Source organism: Tamandua tetradactyla, chromosome 19 (genome assembly GCF_023851605.1).
Source record: "Tamandua tetradactyla isolate mTamTet1 chromosome 19, mTamTet1.pri, whole genome shotgun sequence".
NCBI lineage: Eukaryota > Metazoa > Chordata > Mammalia > Pilosa > Myrmecophagidae > Tamandua > Tamandua tetradactyla.
In genome coordinates, this window is record NC_135345.1 from 53613285 (window position 1) to 53633137 (window position 19853).

A 19853-nucleotide genomic window follows, 5' to 3' on the forward strand; every position below is an offset into this window, starting at 1 on the left:
TAAAAAGACGCCATTAAATTTGGCTATATAGTAAAGAAATTTCACTTGCAGGATGGCTGTAATTGAATAATTAGGAGGCGAGAAAATTAAGACAGTGCGTAAACTCCATTTCCCATTTGTTGTGAAGTTTGTTATTGAGTTAGTAGCATGAAGAATTATGATACGTGAAACAAGTCAGACGTTAAAAGAATGTTTTGTTTTTTTGTTGAGTCAGTGGTCGACTTTTAAAATTAGTTTGCAGTATTTTCTAAAATAAATGTCAACCTATCCAGTTACTATGTGAATGTATAATTTTTCTGTGCACAGTGAATATATTGCTGTTTTGTTTACTTTAAGTTTCTTGGGATAATTTTTGCTTTTAGGAGTTATGGTACAGCACCTGTAAATCTTAACATCAAGACAGGAGGAAGAGTCTATGGAACTACAGGTAAAATTTATATTTGCAGTTGCATCAATGCTAAAATAAGGTACATATCTGAATAGGTCATAAATAGATTGTAATAACATTTACTGCTCAATTAAGAAGAGCAGGTTTTGACCATATATTACAGAGATCAGCAAACTTTTTCTGTAATGGGCCAGATAAATATTTTAGGCTTTGTGGACCACATGTGGTTCCTGTCATATGTTTGTTTGTTTGCTTTACAGTCCTTTTAAAATTTAAAAGCTTTTCTTAGTTCATATGCTGTATTGATACAGTGAGTTAAAGCATGGAAGTTAGTAACTTCCTATTGATATAGACATCCCTATTCTAAGCAGTAAATTTTTTATTTTTTTATCTAGTTCATCTTAAGGCTACATCATAAAGATTGACCTACCTACTTTTATTTATAGTAAACATTAATGTTTTGTTTTGAACCCTTGCCATTTTTGGTGAATCTGTGGTATCTCTCACCTTCTTGCTAATGTAGCCGCATCACCTTTTTTTAATTTTATAAAATAGGAACAAAAGTCAAAGGAGTAGACCTTGATGCACCTGGAAGCATTAATGGAGTTCCACTTTTGGAGGTAGATTTGGATTCTTTTGAAGATAAACCATGGCGTAAACCTGGTAAGATAATAGTGGGTTATATCTGTTTTAAAAGGTTTTTAGTATAAATGCTTATCAGAAAAGTATTTTTTGAACATCGGTTTAGAATAGAATGTTTTCTAAGGACATTTTTGTTGTCTTAAGCAAATGAGTAGTGATTTGAATTATTAAATTTTACTAGTGGCCTACATTACTATAAACAGAGACTTGCATATTGGTTTAATATAATGCCATTTATAATGGCAGTAATTTTGATAAAAAATTTTTGTAGTCCTTTTGCATCTTGTGATTTGGAGATCAAGTAAAATTAGAAGGGGTCATGTGAATGACAGATTCTAAGTTTATATATTTATAATTTGTTGTGTTTTAAATGCTGCATAGAAATAAAGTTGAAATATTTGTATACTAAAAGAGTGGTTTATCTTTAGGTGCTGATCTTTCAGATTATTTTAATTATGGGTTTAATGAAGATACCTGGAAAGCTTACTGTGAAAAGCAAAAGAGAATACGAATGGGACTTGAAGTTATACCAGTTACCTCTACTACAAATAAAATTACGGTAATTAGTAGATATTCCAAAATATCCCTGCCTTTTCCATTGTCCCACATTTAACCCCCTAAAATAAATCTCTTTTTCCCTATAAAGGTGGTTAAATGCTATGTGATAGTTTAAAAATTCCATTCTCTTTACCATGTTTGTTTTTTTTCCCTTCCTTCCCTTTCAGAGTTTTATATTAATTATTTTCTGATGTTCTTAGTTTGAAGTCACAGACTAGCCACAGCTAGTTTGTCTTTATATGGCCTATTAATTAAAAATTATGTGGTATCTTAATGGGGAATATGTTATTTAACTTAGGCCGAAGACTGTACTATGGAAGTTACACCAGGTGCAGAGATCCAAGATGGCAGATTCAATCTTTTTAAGGTGAATTTTAGTAAATTATCCTTGGTTGCTCTCATATTTTGTTCTTGAGTCTGCTCCCATACCACTATTCAAGAGACAAGATTAAAGTGGAAATAGCTACTTTTTTCCAAACCTTCAGCTTCCTGGTGACTTACAAATTTGCTGATTGTTGTTTTATCTCCACTTTTGCAAGCATGTGAATTTATAGCTTATTATACTAACAATGCCAAGTAAAACTACTCTTGCTATATGTTGTGATTTTATTTTGAATCATGGTATATGTTATAGGATGTATGATTCCATGGCAATAGACTAAGCTTTCATTGTAGATCATGTTATAATCTTTATCAGCAGAATTATAGGCTTATTTTTCCTAATTTTCTTTAAAAAAAAAATGGTAAGGAAGATGGCATACTGCTTACTATTTGTTACACTGCAGTTATTGGTCTTGTAGTTTAAGATATTTAAAAAATCTTAGGTATTCTTTGTAAGTCTCTTTCAGAACTCATCAGAATGAGATAAAGCTGTTGATTTTTTAAAAGTAAATACTTAAAAAGAGTAGAGTTGTGTGAGAGCCTGGAAGGTTGATACTACCACTCAAGTATCAAGTCTGACTTCTGGCATTTCCCTTACATGACATGAGCAGAGACCCAATCCAGAAAACAATGTTTTATTTTCATACTGTTCTAATTAATAGAAACCCACAAACTTGTCTTAAAGTCTAATTTGGTTGCCATTTTTGATTGTATGTTCTTCTTTCTTTGCTTTAATATTTGATTCTTGTATTGATCATCACTGGGATGAAGACTGGGAGTAGCTTTTAGATTAGATCACATATTCAGGGAACTTTTGTAGACTGGATATGGAACTCTGCCCCTTTTGGGACTATAGCCCTGTCCACCAAAATACTGCCTTATGCAATGCATGTGCTATATCCGCAGATGTAGCTGCTCTGCTGGACACAGTTTTGTATAGAGAAATTAATTTTAATTTACATCCTACTTTAGGTAAGTATTTGGTTCTTGTTCTGCTGTAAATATTTTGAAAAGGCATGATGCTCTCTATCCTGTTTTAAATTGTTATGAGGTTCATTTTGGTGATACCATGTTATCTACTTTAGGCTTTACATATATTACACATGATTACAATAAATAGAAAAATTGTCTTGGGGGTGAAAGAGTTCTTTTGCAGTAGTGCTTCTCTCCCCACGCTTTAATAGAGATGAGGACTGCCTTTGTTAACTAACTACCTGCTTCTGTATACTTTGTCTTTTGGCAGTAAGTTTTTACAACCTAAAAATCAAAAGAAATTCCTAAGAACTAGTCTCTTACTGAAAGTAGTCATAGTGAATGAGTTTTTAATATATATTCTGTCTGTTGCAAAATTATTGTGAAATTGTTTTTGGTCATATGAGAGGTACTTACTATTTCATTCTGATTTGTTTGATTCTGTGTAAAAAAGAAAGGACTTAAATTTGATAGGTGAGGGTTTAATGGCTCTTCTTGCCTTGATAATGTGCCTAAATATTTATTAATATTTCAGCTAAAAATACTGGTTTGGAATAGGGTGTGCATTTTAATTATTTGGCACTCAATTTTTCTTATCCTAGATTGTGGTCTGTAGGATGCCATTTTATTGATAATGCTCAATATTTACAATTAATGCTGCGTGGAAGCATTTGGTGCATTTGGCATTTTCAGACTGTAGTTGAATTTACGTTTGAATTTCAGAAAACCGTTTCTGTCACCTTGTTAAAATTTCTATGAAATTATTTTTCTTTCAAAATGTATTAGTTGTGGGTGCATAGGTGGTTCAGTGGTAGTATGCTCGCCTTCCATGTGGAAGACCAGGGTTCAATTCCTGGACCATGCACCCAAAAAAAAAACATGCATTAGTTGCGTTTTACTATATTATTTTGCAGCTTTGAAGCAAACAGCTATAAGAATTCAGAGAAATGAGAGTGAATTAATTATTAGTTTGGAATTAAAAATAATATTGGAAACATATTTCTGTTTTTTTAAATTCTGAAGTGGAATGTAATAATAACAGAAGCATGTGCCAGTTAGCTCAGTTTTGAGAATATGAACAAAAGAAGGAAAAAAAGATTATATGTTGAGGAATCAGTTTAGGAGAAGAAATATGTGGATGGAAGGATTATTCACAGAATTAGCCCTATTGGCTCAGAGGGTTCCTTTTTGGAAAGGAGTAGAGAAAGATGGTTTTGTAGGTTGATATTCAACCTATAGAAAGCCTAGAAAACCAGGAAGATGAGCTTGAGGGGCTATTGTTTATTTATGGCCAGGTCAATATTGCATATTGTGACTTAAAAGTAACATTGTTCTGGCAGCAGTGTATGACATGGACAACGAAAGTTCAAATTCTTATATACTTATCTAACCTTTATAAAGCTAAGAAGCCCCTCATAGGTATAGACTGTTGAGAGTTTGAAGTAGAATTGTTAAGGTTAGTGATAAAGAAAAGAAAAAAATCTTCCCCAGTTTTTTTGGTATCTCTGTTACACCTCTAATGTGTCCGGCACTGTGCTAGATAATACAGTATATCAAAGCTTTCATATTCAGGGAGCTCATGAACTAAGTGGGTAAATTGATAAGTACAGATAAACTAACCACAGTAGATTGTTAGGAATATTATGTTGGTCTTGAGGACATGTAGTGGGGAGTTCAGAGGAGAGCGCAAGTTATTTCATTTTGCAGAGTCTAGAATTCAAAGGGTGTTGATATTTGACATGTAAAGCAAATATTTTCTCCAGTAGGAGAGGATAGAATATTGTAAACAGAGAGCACTGTGAGCAAAAACCCCATTCAGTTGGGGTGAATGATGATGTAGCAGGAGAGAGAAGCCTGGCCCATGGTGAGAATGACCTTAACCTTAAACTAGCCTGCAGACATTTATGTAGTCAGTGGAAGCTGTTGGAAAGTTCTTGATCAGGAGTATCTTGAGCAGATCTGTTGTTGTTTTTTTTTAAGAAAAGGAATTGGCAGCAGAGTGGACTATAAAATGCAAGGAAAGAGAGCAGAGTCAGAGACCAGATTAGAGAGCTGTTAAAGTACCGAAGGAATGAAATGAGGGCCTGAACTCATAATGGTGCATTCAGTTTTAAAAATCATGATTTAAATTCTCTTTGCAGTAGAGAATTTCATCTTTAGTCATGTGATAAGCTTAGCTTCTTGAAGATAACTTTACTTGTCATTATGTAAATTTTTAAACATACTAACAAGTAGAGAGAATAGTACATATGAATCCCTATGTTTTATATGCTTTAATATAATTAAGCTTTCTTTAGCAAAATAAGCAATTTGATAGATATAAAATCACCCAATTGGATACAAAAACAATTGTGTAATTATTCAAATGGGGTGAGCTGCAGAAGAGGAGTGAAGAGTGATGTTGGGTAACATGTATGTGTAAGAAAAAAATGACCACAACATTTTCTTAAAATATGTTTATATCCATATGTGTGCACGTGTCCACATGTATAGATGTGTTTTTCCCCCTCTGAAAGTAGTATGAGCTTTGTAACTAACTAGTTTTCTAAGATTTCAAAATTGTGTGTCTTGGTCTAATTTTATCTGTTGTACTAGGCACTGTGTTGTACCGTCTTAATCTGAAAACATATATCCTCCACTTTGGGGAAATTTTTTTCTATTTTGCACTTTTTCTCTTCTCTCTTCTCGTTCTCCTGTTCAGATATTGGGCCTCTTGGACTGGTCCTCTAATTTTCTTACCTTTTCTCATCTGTTTCACATCTCTTCATCTTTTGTCATTGGGGAGTTTTTTCCAACCGTACGACTGTTTTATTCAAATTGTACAGCCGTTCTATTCAACTTTTCATTTGTGTGTTTTTTTTTTTTAATTTTGACATCCCATTCTTGTTTCATACATGCTCATGTATGCAGTAATGCAGCATCTTTTTTTTTTCCTTTCTCAAAGGATATTATTGATAGCTTGGTTTGTTTCTTTTAGATTTACTTCTCTCTGTGTAGCCTGTTTTCTCCAAGTTGATTTTTAAAGTTTATTTTTGACTTCTATTTTCGAATGTGTGTGGATCTTTGGCCATTCACTCAGTGTAAGAGTTGGTCACTAAAAAGTTCATTGGGAGCTCTGTTCATGTATATGGGACAGAATGACTGTAGCTTCACTGTGGGGGTTAAGTTGTTTTAGAATCCCTGTATGACATTTTTTATTTTTTTTGTTAGAGAAGTGGTAGATTCATACATGTAATACGAAATTCCCATATGCCACCCTATCATTAAGACCTCCTATTGGTGTGGTACATTTGTTGCAATTGATGAAAGCACATTTTTATGATTGAACTATTGACTGTCATCCATGATTTAACTTAGGGTTCATGGTTTGTGTAGTGCAGATTACCAGGGGACAGGGTGGGGATAGGAAATGGGAAGTTAAGGCTTAAAATGTACAGAGTTTCTATATGGAAAGATGGAAATGTTTTGGTAATGGATGTGGTAGTGGTAGCACAGCATTGTGAATGTAATTAACAGCACTGAAGTATGTATCTGAATGTGGTTAAAAGGGGAAATGTTAGGTTGTATATATGATAAAAGAATTAAAGTTTTATAAAGAAATGTGTTGAACTGATTGATGTCAGTATTTTTAGATTTTGTTTTGATTGTTTATTTTTTCTTTTGAGATAATCTGATTTTCCAGAGGAGGCATTTCAGTCACCTGCCAAGAGAATATGTGCCTGGCTGATTCAAATATTTTGAGAGCTGAATTTGTAAATTATTGAATCTTTTGAGATCATACCTTAAGAGTTAATAATGTCTTTGCTTTCCCACTGCTGACTTAGGATTCATCAGTCTTTTCAGTTACCATCTCTTTTGACTGCTTTCAAAGTCCTAAGTTTTACTGCTTTTCCATTCTTTTTGTTCTTATGGGTTTAAACACAATTGTGATAATTGATTTATACAGTTCTCTACTGTTCCTTATTTCACCCTAACAGTGTGTGGTAAATGTTTTCCTAGGTTATTAAAATTTTCTGATATACCATTTTGAATAGTTCACAATCTATTTTTGGGTACATCACAATGTACTTAATAGGTTTCCTTTTCAGATATTGTTCTGTTAAACTTTTGTAGATAATGCTAAAAGGGCAGCTCAATGGAAATCTCAAGAATTAAAAAAAAATTTTGGTACAGAAGACTTTAGGCAAGGCATTGGATATGTCCAGTATGTACATGGATATGTAAGGTCTGAAATGAATTACTTTTAGGAAATCAGCCATGTTGTCGTATAGTCATTTCTTTAAATATTAGATCATGTGGAATAGTATTCTCATTATGCTCTAGTTGGACAAATTTTGAGTTTATATAATCCTGAGTGCAATATTTGAAGATGAATATTGACAAGAATGATGATAATGCAAATTAATAAAGAGTGTAGTTAGAATGGTGAGGATTTACAGAATTGTTTAGTATTAGAAGTAGTTAAAATATTAAGGAAAAAGGAAAGCTAAGTTAGGAAAAAAGCAATTTTCACACCTTTAAAAATTTACCCTGTATTCCTGATAACTTTTCTTACCATTCCCATAAGGCATATGCTCTTTTTCTCTATTTTGCTCTTCCTCTTTCTCTCTTATCTCTTCTAATTTTCTTCCCCCAGTCTTCTCTCTTCCTCCTTCCCAGTTTCTAATTGAGCACTGACTATGCCAGGAAGTATGGTAGGCTTGAAGGGTGACGGTTAGCATAACAGGTACAGTCCCTGTGGTCTTGTAGTTTATCTTTCCTAATGGGAAAGATAGGTACTAATTAAATAATCATGCCCTAAATTATATGGTTATAAGCTCTAGGGCCTATGCAGGGCTTTGAAGAAGTATCATACCAGCTGAAACCCAAAGGCAATCAAATAAATACTTACTATATGCCAGGCACTGCTTTCTAGGTACTTGGGTTACAGATTTGAACTGGAAGCAGCTCATTCCTACAAAGGTCTTATGTTACACTGGCAGTAGACAGTTAACATATAACAAATTAAATAAGTTTAAGTCAGATAATGATTTAGTGAGAGATTCTATGAAGAAACACTTTAACAAATTCTTGAATAATGATTAGAAGGATGAATCCATGAGGAAACCTAGGTATTCCAAGTAGAAGGAGAATCTAGTATAAAAGTCCTTAGAAAGGAGGAGCTTATATATTAAAAGGAAGAGAAAAAAAAAAAAAAAAGCTGTTCTGACCAGAATGTAGTAAAAATGAGTTGGAGAGATTAGGGGAAAACAAGGTAGGAGAAGTAGCTATACCATGCAAGTCCTTGTAAACTATGTTAAGAAGTTTGGATTTTATTCCATTTGTAATAGGAAGTTATTGAGGAGTTTTGAACAGGGGAGAGACATGAATTGATTTACATATTTAATAAGGTTGCTTTGGCTGTTTATAGAGAATGGATTTTTGAGAGGTAACAACGAAAGCAGAAATAAGTTAATTTAACATGACAGGTAAGGTGTGGGTGGTGGGTTAGACTTGAGGAAGGGACATATTGATAAGTGGATTTGATATATGTTGTAGAAGTAAAGTTGACCTGTTGGGTGTAACATATATTGGATAATTCCTAGGCTGTTTTTTTTTTTTTTTTTTTTTTTCTTGAGCAGCTTGGTAAATGATGGTGCCACTTACTTACGGGGGAAAGCTTGGAGAGGATGGGGAGTCAGGAATTTTGTTTTGGCAATGAAGAGATTGAGATGCCTGTTAGACACAATATATGTAGCTGGATATCTATTACTGGAGTATAGGGGAGCAATTGGGATCATGGTATCAACTCTGTGAGTATTCTTTTTTAGGTAGTTTTTCTTCCATAGAGTTTATTGTGTTGCTCTGATTGTTTACGTGTCTGTCTTAAGCTCTGGGATTCTGCTTTCTCTCTGTAGTCTTAGCTTCTGGTGCATAATAATAGATATTTGATGAATGTTTTGTGAATAAATCATGTTTGTTTTCCATTACCAGATCCTGTCAAGTGTTTGTCAAATCCATTTATTTCTTTCTCACCATTATCTTAGTGCTGATCCTCATATCTCATTAGGACTGACACATTTTAAATGAACATTTTTTAAGCAGCAGCATACATTTTCAAGTGAAATCTCATTGTGGAGATTGATAACTAATTATGTGAATTGATAACTAATTACGTGAAGTTATCAGTTAGGGACTGGGATCAGCACTGTTGGTGAGAGATCTAACTGTAAAGGCTTAACTATATAAGGGTTCTTTTTTCTCATATAATGATTAGTTGGGAGGTGGTATTGAATCACTCGTTCAAGTTTATCAGAATCAAGGTATCTGAGATTCTTTTGACCTTTGCCTCACAGAGAAAGGAAGTGATGCTAAATTAGGACCTAGCAGGGCAGTACAATTTAAGTAGCATATAAAATATGGTATGATATTATTCAAGTGTAGGACAACTTGAACTTAAATTAGTTTGAGCTTAATTAATTGGTGGTGTTTTAAGATAGGAAGTTGAGTATAAAAACAAAAGAAATAAGAAATTTCACCAGTCTAAAGTTGTACTACTGGACCACTGTCAAAAGATCTAGTAGAAGCAGAAGAGATGGACAAATCTGGGAGAAATTATGGAGTAAGTAGATAATTGATTTAAAAGTTAATATATAAAGAGGGAGAAGGAGAGGTATTAAGAAGACAGAGATTTCTGACTTCAAGCTTCTAGTTCTGCTGAATAGACAGGATAGTGGTAAGTGTTGATGGTGATAGGAAAATGTAGAGGAGAAATGATATGTAAGCAGCAGATTATTTATATTTAAGTTATAGCAAATCACAGTCTAAATAGAAAATGGTCAGAATGACTAAAGTGGCTACGAGTTTTTTAGATAAAGGTAATGAACACAAAAATAGGAAGTTCTTCATGGCGCTGAACTCTGACATATGCAGTCATAACCAAGTACCTTGGATTTATTTATGGTGCTCTGGGGGAATATATAAAAGTACCAAAGAGTAATTAAAGGTTTTTTGGACTTTTAAGTGGTATCAGTGTGAACTTTTTAATAGTTGGGAGCATTTTGATCCCAGCATCCACCTTTGATTCCTTTCACCCAATGTAATTCTGAAATTGGGTAATTTATGAGATATTTAACAAAACATTCTTCATTATTTATCTTTACATCATGTTATAAGTTTATTATATTTGAGTGTTCTATTAAACAAGCTAATAACCCTTTTTTTTAAGGTACAGCAGGGAAGAACTGGAAATTCAGAAAAGGAAACAGCGCTTCCATCTACAAAAGCTGAGTTTACTTCTCCTCCTTCTCTATTCAAGACTGGACTCCCACCCAGCAGGTTAGTTAGGCAGTTTAAGTGAAATTATTGTAAAACGTTGGTATCTTTGCATTATATTAATGCTGTGTGAAGTATAAAGGTTTGAATGATCTATCAAAAAACTGGCACGTTTTGCCTTGTTTTAGTACAAAACTAATTCTTTGTGGAAAAACTTTTAAGGTGCTGCTCTTAGAAGAAGAAGAAATGAACTATGGTATATAGTTACATGTATGTAAAAGGGGAGAATAAGCTTATATTCAGGAGAGGCATGGACGACAATGGTGTTAATGTTTTTGGTGCTTATTTTTATTACATAATTATTGGACTTCATAAGTCTAGATCTTTTGGCCTAAAGGTATCTTAACTAATTTTAATAACGACAGACTGTTGAAATTTCAGCCTGGGAAATCTTTCAAATTAAAATCATTTTCTTTAAGTTGAGATGATAATAAAAAACTTGGCATTCACAAGGTACCAGTTGTAAGAGGCAAATATCCTGGCAAATATTCTTGTAACTTAAAAGTGCAAGTGGTCATCCTGTTACCCCCATTAGCAGGAAAATGGTAAAGAATAACTTAAGAATAGGGAAATTTGATGTCAGCAATTTAATTTCAGGTTAGATAAGGATGACTTAATTCACTTATTTCTCTGGGCTTGAAACAGGTCAAATTTATGATTTTGGTTTTACCAGTTATAAGAGATTATATCATTTACTAATGTGGGAAGAAACCTTACGGAAACATCTCATTGGCTCTAAGATACAGATTCTTGAAGCTTTGGGTCCAAATTAAACGTCTTAAAACTGACTAAGATCTTGATTGTCTTTTCTTATCTTAACAATCAGTAGTCATGAGCATGCCTAAATTTGTTTATTTAAACCAATTGCAATCTCATAAAATGTTTGGCTAAAGAAGTGTTTATAGCTGAGGAATAGAAATCCTGTATAGCATCCTTTTGGTATTTCTTTTTTTTAAAGGGGTCAGTTTTTTTCATTGCACTTGTTTTGTTCGGTGTTATAGAGTGATGTTAAGAGCTTGGACTTTGGAGCCAGACTTCTGTGATTCACATTCCAGCTGTACTATTTATGAACTGAGTGTCCTTGGACAAAGTCTTTAATCTCATGGTGCCTCTGTGTCCTAATGCATATAATGTATTAATAGTATTTTCCTTACCAAGATGGTTGTATATAGATTATCTTACTTAAAATGTTTTAGACTAGTGCCTGGTACATAGTTAATATATATGTTTATTATTATCATCATCATAATACATTAATTAAAAATCAATAGCTTTTTTTTCCAGTTTTTTCTGTACTTTGTCTTCTTTTATTTATTTTTTTTTAAATTTGGGCCAGATTATTTGGGCTACTGGATTTTGAGCAGAAGAATGATATAATGTGTTTTCAGGTTTTAAAAGTCTCAATTTAGCTGCTTTAGTATGAGCAGACTCTGAATGGATTCAGTTTGGAAACAGGGAGTCCTTTTAGGAGGTTGAAGCAGTTATCAAGGCAAATGATAATATGATTTTGGACTACAGTAGTAGTGGTGGAGATAGTGAGTAGTAGTCAGATTCTGAATGTATTTTAAAAAATGAGCCAATAAGATATCCTGTTGGACTAGACAAGAATTATGGAGAAAGGGAAGACAAGAATTATGGAGAAAGGGCGGTCAAGAATAATGAATTCAAAGTTTTAGTTCTAAGTACCTGAAAGAATGGATTTATTATTTATTGACATGGAAAAGACAGTAGGAGGACTGGTTATTGGAAGGGAAAGACCAAGAATTCAGTTTAGGACATAATGAATTTGAAATACCTATTAGATGTACAAATGGAAAATTTGAGTAGGCATTGAACCTGGAGTAGAGGGGAGAGGTGTGGGCTATAGACAGAAATTTGGGAATTATCAGTGTTTGAATGGTATATGAAACTGTTGAGACTGGATAAGATTGCAGAAGGAGTAAGTGCTGATAGAGACGTAGCATGAAGACAGAGCCTTAGGGCACTCCCTTGCAGGTCAGAAAAGTAAGAATGAACCAGTAAGGGAGACCAATAATGAAGAAGGACTAGTGAAATAGAAATAAAACCTAGTGTGGGTCTTGAAGTATTTCAAAGAAGGAGGAATGATCAACTATTAAATGCCAGTGATTGATTGGTCAAGTATGATGAAGAATTTAAAATGTGGAGTTCATTTGCAGTCCTGACGAGAATCATTTTCAGCATTTTGGTGAATTAAAGACTTATTAGAATGGTTACAGGAGAGAATGAGAGGGAAATAAGTAGAAATGGCATGGGCATTGTTTTTGTGTTTTTTGCTATGCAAGGATGCAGAGAAATGGAGCAGTAGCTGGAGGGAAATGGGGGATTCAGGATGTTTTTCTCCAGAAGAAGATTACAGCAAATTTTTATATACTGATAGGAATGAGTTACTAGCAGGGATCATTGATGCAAGCATTGAGAAGAGACAGTTGAGAGAGTAATGTTCTTAAGGCCAGAGGAAATGTAGCGCAATGTGCAAGTGAAGGGTTAGTCTAGGTAGAGGCACAGGCAATACACACTGTAATAGCAGGAGAGAAGGCAGGATACAGAGCATCAGTGTAGGTGGGCAGGTGTATTAGTTGTTCCCATCAGTGGGAACAACTGAAAGTTCTTTCCTGATTACTTCGGTTTTTCTTAACAAAATCAGATGCAGACTTAGTAAGAATAAGGATAGTGAGACGTGGGTACTGGACGTTTGAGAAAAGAAGAGGTCTGATAGTAATTTGTCAATATGTGCATAAACTGTGAGAAAAGAATAGGATTGCTAGCATAGCTACGGAGAAATGTGGGGTCGAGAAATGGCTTTTTTTCAAGAAGTGAGGAATTGCAGCATTTTTCGGTGCTGCTGGAAATGAATTATTAGAGAGAAAAACTGATGACATAGAAATAGTGTGTGTTTTCTTGATGTTAATGGATTTAAGTTGAAACGTCATCTGGCTCGTGTGTTTCTCTTACCATTATCAGGTATTCATGTGTTCATGAAGAGTAGCTTGAGTTGGATTTAACAATGATTGAGGTTATACCAGGTGACAAAGGGATAGAGGAGCAAGGAAAATGAGAATGTACTTGATGGACCTTCATAAGAGATGGCGTCAGTCAGGAGAGATGGATGAGGAAAAATGGGAGAACAGAGGTGGGTAAGGGACCGTAAAAAATAGATAGAAAATGATAGAAAAAATAAGTTCATCATTACTACTGGAAAAAAAAAGGATAATTACCACCACAACCTATAGTAACATAGCCAGCACATCAGAGCTGTCAGTTTCAGAAATAAGGGACAGTATCCATTGCTCGTTAGGATACTTTTCTGGAATCATCTTTGATCAAAAGAATATTTTCCTAAATAAATAATGTACTTTTTTTTCTATTTTACTCATTTTATATTATGGAGATTGGAGAGAGATCTTTGAAAATAAACTTGTATTAACTTTAGGGAGAATACAGTTAATATAATTTATTATATTTATTATAGAAGCTGCACAGCAAATATATAAGAGTAATGAGCTGTATTATGACCTAAGCACTGTATTTCTGTTGTTGATAATCTTAGATTGCCTTATTATTATATAGATGCCTGCTCATAGTGTTTGTACAAAAGACTTTTTAATGTTCTTTTTAATTTATCAGTAGAAATGCTGGGTTTCTGGCTTTCTGTACTGTCTAGCAATTTGACATTTTTAAGTAAAATGTTATATTTAAGATTTGTACATATCAGTGTTTTTTTTAATCTTTAAGAATGTTTATATTATTTAACTTTTTGACATGTAAAAAAGTGAATAAAAAGCTTGATAAATGTTCACAGACTGATCATATTCATGTCATCAGCACACAGATCAATAAACAAAACAATACCATTACCCCCAGAAAATTCTCTTGTGCCCTTTTTGTTTTTGTTTTTTAAAGATTTATTTTGAAAAAAAATTAAACTTAGAAAGAATTGCAAGAAAGTACAAAGAACTTCTATATCCTGTTCACCCATATTTACCACTTAACATTTTGCCACATTGCTTATAATTTCACTAAAATATTTTTCTTTCTGAACCATTTGAATGTGAATTGTAGATATCCTGCCCCTTTACCAAATACTTCAGCATTTATTGGTTAAGGACAAGGACATTCTGTTATATAATCACAGTACTGGGATCAAATTCAGGAAATCTAATAATGAGTCAATTCTTTTATCTAATATACGATCTATATTCAAGTTTTTCTGGTTATCCCAATAAGGCAATTCTGTTCTTTCCCCCTTGATCTAGGATCCAATCCAGGATCATTCATTTCATTAAATTATTATTATCTCCTTAGCTTTCCTTAATGTGTAACAGCTTCTCTTTCTTTGTATTTCTTGATAGTCAATTTTGGAAGAATACAGTCCATTTGTTTTGTAGATTGTCCTCAATTTGGATTTGCCTTATGTGTCCTGGCTATTAGATTTAGGTTTTGCATTTAGGCAGGAATATGACATAAGTGGTGGTATGTCCTCCTCCATGCATCATGCTGGAGATATATGCTTGCAGTTTGTCATTTTATTAGTGATAATTTTTATTATTTAGTTGTGGTGTATTCTTCAGGTTTTCTCCACTTGCAAAGTTATTGCTTTCCCCATTGTACTTAATAAGTTATCTGTGGGGAGACTGTATGTAAATATTCTGTTCTTCAAACTTTCCAATAATTTTAGCATTCATGGATGATTTTTGCCATAATTATTACTATAATGGCTGCAGAATAGTGATGATCTGTTATTCCTTTTACATTTATTAGCTGGCATTCTACTGTTAAAATGTGCTTTATCACCTCCCCGTTTATTTATTATCAGTTTAGATGCATTGATTCTTAATGTGTGAATGTTGGTGTATGCATATGCGTGTGTATATGGCTTAAATATGTCGTATATAAACCATATATATCTATATGGTTTATCTCTGGCATTCATTTTGATACTTAAATTGCCCCAAATTTGGCCAGTGAAAGCCTCTTCAAACTGGTTTTTAGTCCTTTTGACATATCCCTACCATTTTTTGAGGATTTCTTTACTTTCTGGCACTACTAAAATATTACATGGTCTTCTTGTACTTTCCCTGCCCCATTCCTAGAAGTTGCCATTCCTTGAAGTCTCCCTGATTCCTTTTAGTGGGAACTGAAAGGTGGCAATTAGAAACCACAATCTGGGCACTAGCTGTACTGTTAATTGCTCCTGGAGTGTCATTATTTCCAGGCCTTTTAGTGGCCAGAGCTAGGAAAAAATCTAGCAGTTTTTCTATTTCATATTGTATCCACCTTTTTCCCCACAATGAAAAGCTGTTTCCTCAAAACTTGAATATATATATTCATTTACTCTATGCTAAAATACTAAATAGATTTAGAGCTTCTGCAGCTACCTTCACAGGAAACAAACCTATTAAGTTTGATTTCAGGATTTGTTGAACTTTACAGTTTTCTTTTTTTGCACTAAGGATATGTAGTAAGATTGTTTTCAGAAGTTTCCTTCAGAGTGGTAAATATGTTAATCATTTAAAATGTGATTTGGTTCATTGTATCTGTTTGTTTCCAATTTTACATTTTTTTCATCCATGCTTGTTGATTTAATTTTATTTTTTGATATATGAAACATTTAACATAGTTCCAAAGGCAAGGCTCTCTAGAAATATACTCTTAGAATTATCAGTGTTGCTTATTCTGTTTCCACCCTGTTCATAACCAGTTTCATATCATTTAGTTTCTGGTTTATTCTTCCTGTGTTTCTTTTTACATAAACAAGCAGATGCATCTTTTTTTTCCCCTAGTGCCTTAAAAGAATGTCTTAGTCCTATAAAGAATTAGCAAGAATATAAATAGCTGAACTTTTTATAGAGTATTTTATGGGGGATGAAATTAGCTTTATCTGGATTTTATTTTGAGTTAAATTATCTTATAGAATTTTTATAAAATACGTATTTAGTGTAGGTTTTAAAAAACATGTCAGAGTGTTACTGTTAACTGGTTGCACTAATAATACCTATATCTGTTGAAGAATATAGGGAATGAAATGGGAAAACTTCTAATGAAATTTTATGAAACTGCAGGTGTTAATGTTATTAATTCATAAAAGCACAGAAATACATTCCTTGATAATACATTGCAACTGAAGTAAACCTTTGGTTCTTTTCTGATTTCTTCATTTTGACATACTGCCTAGGCTAAAGAATACTTTTAAAAATATTCTAGAGTTAACAAAATGTTGATAATACTATTTTTAATTATGAGTAGCAAAGTTAGTTTCAAAACAAGTATTTTATATGACTTCAAGGAAATGAAACTATAGGAACATATTAAAGGACTTTGGAAAAAGCATGTCAGGGAAAAAAAAAGGAGGACAGGGGGGATCAGAGACAACAGTAATGTAAGAAAAAACATAGAAAATTTATCTCACCAGAAACAGCACCTCTTCTCAGTCTCAGACAAGTACTGCCTCCAGAAAAGCCAATTCAAGCGTTGGGAAGTGGCAGGATCGATATGGGAGGGCCGAATCACCTGATCTAAGGTAAGGCTATTTTAAAAATTGGATGCTCCCTGATGTTTAGATCATCAGTGTTGTTTTGTCATAGTGGGATAATAAATTTTGATTAGTCTGCACCACATTTTTACCCCTTCACCCCTCAAATTATGGTTTTTCCATGTAGTTTAGGGTTTTTTTAAGTTACCTTATGAATCAGGCCCTATCACCCTGTCTTGCCTTTTCACCTTTAGCCTTTTATCATGTAAAATAAATTGCATGAAGCTACTACCCTAATGGGTACTCAGTAATTTTTTTTTCTCTTCCCCTTGCTGCAGGTTTAATTCTTCTTTCTCATATTACACCCTGTTCAGATTTCCCAGGAGCTTTTTACTACTCATTCAATAACATCTAATCTTTTGAACAAGTAATTAGAACCTGTAACATGTGACACTACTGAATTTTTCCAATAATTTTATCCAACTATTTCATTCCATAAATATGCCACTCCATTAAGTGGGTCAGTCTACCAGCTCTCCTAGGATACCCCATTTTCCTTGTTGTTAAGCTTTTACTCATGATGCACTCCGATTAGAATTTTGGTTTGTGTTTTAAATCTTGTATTTACAAAGGATACAGCCTTAGATGGGTAATGTAATCTCTTTGAGCCTGAAAAATTGGAATAATAACTTCTACTCTGAGGGATATAGGGAGAAGCAAATAGGTTATGAAAGTGCTTTACCAACAGTAATCAATCTCAGAGATTATACTTTGATTCTTGACAAAGAAGTACAGACCAAGACTACCTTACTAAATTTACTATTCTGAAGTTTTAAACAGTTATAGTATACAGGGAATAATTTTTTTTTATTTTGCTTTTACTTTTGTTAACCAGTTTTGAGATTTCTTCTCAGGCAACTTGGTGCTGTATTAATGCGCTATTTTTTTTTTCTGGTTTCTTTCACTTAGCATAATGTTCTTTTTTAATTATTATTTTTGATTAGACCATAGGTTTACATAAAAGTCATGTGAAAAATACAGTGTTCCCATATATTCCCTGTTGTGGACACTTTTGCATTGGTGTGGTACCTTTGTTACAGTTGTTTAGAGAATATTAAATTTTTACTGTTAATATTACTGTCCATTGTTTACATTAAGGTGTACTTTTCTCATATACTACCTTATTATTAACGACTTGTAATAGTGTCGTACATTTGTCACAATTTATGAAAGAACGTTCTGATATTTGTACTATTAACCACAGTCCGTTGTCCACAACATGGGTTTCACTATGTAATATAATATCATGTTTTATTTTCTAATTTTCCTTCTAATAACATATGCCACCCAAAATTCCTCTCTTTCAACTACATTCACCAATGTAATTCACTGAATTTAATTATACTCACAATAATGTACTAATATCAACCCTATCCATTTCTAAACATTTACAAGTAACATTACTACACATTTACAGTTAATAGAAATTCTACACAAATTAAGCATCAGCTCCCCTTTTTCAACCCCCATTATAACCCCATTGTATTCTGATTCTGTTAATTTGCTTATTATAATTAGTTCATATCCGTGAGATTAAACTATGTTTGTCCTTCAGTATCTGGCTTATTTCATGCCACATAATGTGCTCTGGGTCCATCCATGTTGTTGCATGCATCAGAATGTCATTCCTTCTTACAGCTGTTCCATTGTATTATATATACCACATTTTTTTATCCACTCATCTGTTGACACTTGGGTTGCTTCTTTTGTTGGTAATTGTGAATAATACTACTATGAACATCAGCGTGAATATGTCTGTTTGAGTCCCTGCTTTCAGTTGTTTTGGGTATATACCTAGTAGTGGGATTGTCAGCTTATTTAGCAGTTCTATACTTAGCTTCCTGAGGAATTACCTGTCTTCCATGATGGATGCACCATTTTACATTGCTATCAGCAATGAGTAAGTGTTATTTCTTCACTTTAAATATTTTTTTTTCAACAGTAGCCATTCTAGTTTGTGTGAAAGATCTGATTGTGGTTTTGATTTGTATTGTCCTAATAGTTAGTGATATTGAGCGTCTTTTCACGTGCTTTTTAGCCATTTGTATTTCCTCTTTGGAGAAATATCTATTCAAATCTTTAGCCCATTTTTAAACTGGTTTGTCTTTTTAATTTTTGACTTGTAGTATTTCTTTATATAATTTGGGTATTTAGCCCTTAGCAGATAAGTGTTTCTAATATTTTCTCCCATTTGTGGGTAGCCTTTTCACTTTGTTGACAAAGTCCTTTGAGGCAGTAAAGTTTTAAATTTTGAGGCAGTCCCATTTATCTACTTCTCTCATCCCTTATGCTTATGGGTATAAAGTTTAAGAAACCATTGCCTACCACGAGATCTTTTTTTTTTTTTTACATGAGCAGGCACCAGGAATCGAACCCAGGTCTCTGGGATGGAGGGGGAAACTTTGCCTCCTGAGCCACCCTGGCCTGCCCCTACTATGAAATCTTGAAGATGCTTCTCAGCATTTTCTTCCAGGAATTTCATGGTCTTAATACTTATATTTAGATCTTTGTTCCACTTTGAGTTAATTTTTGTATAAGGGGTGAGATGGGTATCTTCTTTCATTCTTTTCATATGGTCATCCATTTCTCCGAGCATAATTTGTAGAACAAATTATTCACTTGGGTGGACTTAGTAGCCTTGTCAAGTAGCAGTTGGCTGTAGATGTGAAGGTCTGTTTCTGAACTTTTGGTTTAATTTGCTTAGTCAGTATATCTGTTTTTATGCCAGTGCTGTGCTGTTTTGACCATTGTAGTTTTGTAATATCCTCAGGAACCGAGTCCAACTTTATTCTTCTTTCTCAAGATATTTTGGCTATTCAGGCCCCTCACCCTTCCAAGTAAAAAAAAAATTCTGTATGCTATATGGCAGGAATCACATTTCATTCTTTTTCCATGTGAGTATCCCGTTATTGCAGCACGATTTGTTGAATTTTGTTTGTTTATTCTTTTTTTTTGCTTGCTTTTTTGTTTGTTTTTGGGAAGTCCATGGTGTTGGGAATCAAACCTGGGTCTCCCACAAGGCAGGTGAGAATTCTACCACTGAACTAC

At 33.5% G+C, this 19853-nt stretch overlaps 1 protein-coding gene across 17 annotated transcripts in view; it reads left to right on the forward strand.

The window, feature by feature from the left end:
* FIP1L1 (factor interacting with PAPOLA and CPSF1) overlaps positions 1-19853 on the forward strand; it is a 78708-nt gene that overhangs the window by 10242 nt on the left and 48613 nt on the right. For 5 of the 17 annotated variants that reach the window (XM_077136870.1, XM_077136874.1, XM_077136880.1 and 2 more), the window contains 5 exons: positions 363-427; positions 944-1051; positions 1459-1589; positions 1887-1955; positions 10149-10258. In XM_077136870.1, coding sequence (XP_076992985.1) covers positions 363-427; positions 944-1051; positions 1459-1589; positions 1887-1955; positions 10149-10258 — 483 coding nt within the window. Of the gene's footprint in view, positions 1-362; positions 428-943; positions 1052-1458; positions 1590-1886; positions 1956-10148; positions 10259-16685; positions 16794-19853 lie in introns of all 17 variants that reach the window. The other 12 variants (XM_077136864.1, XM_077136865.1, XM_077136866.1 and 9 more) reach the window with 3 other exon arrangements.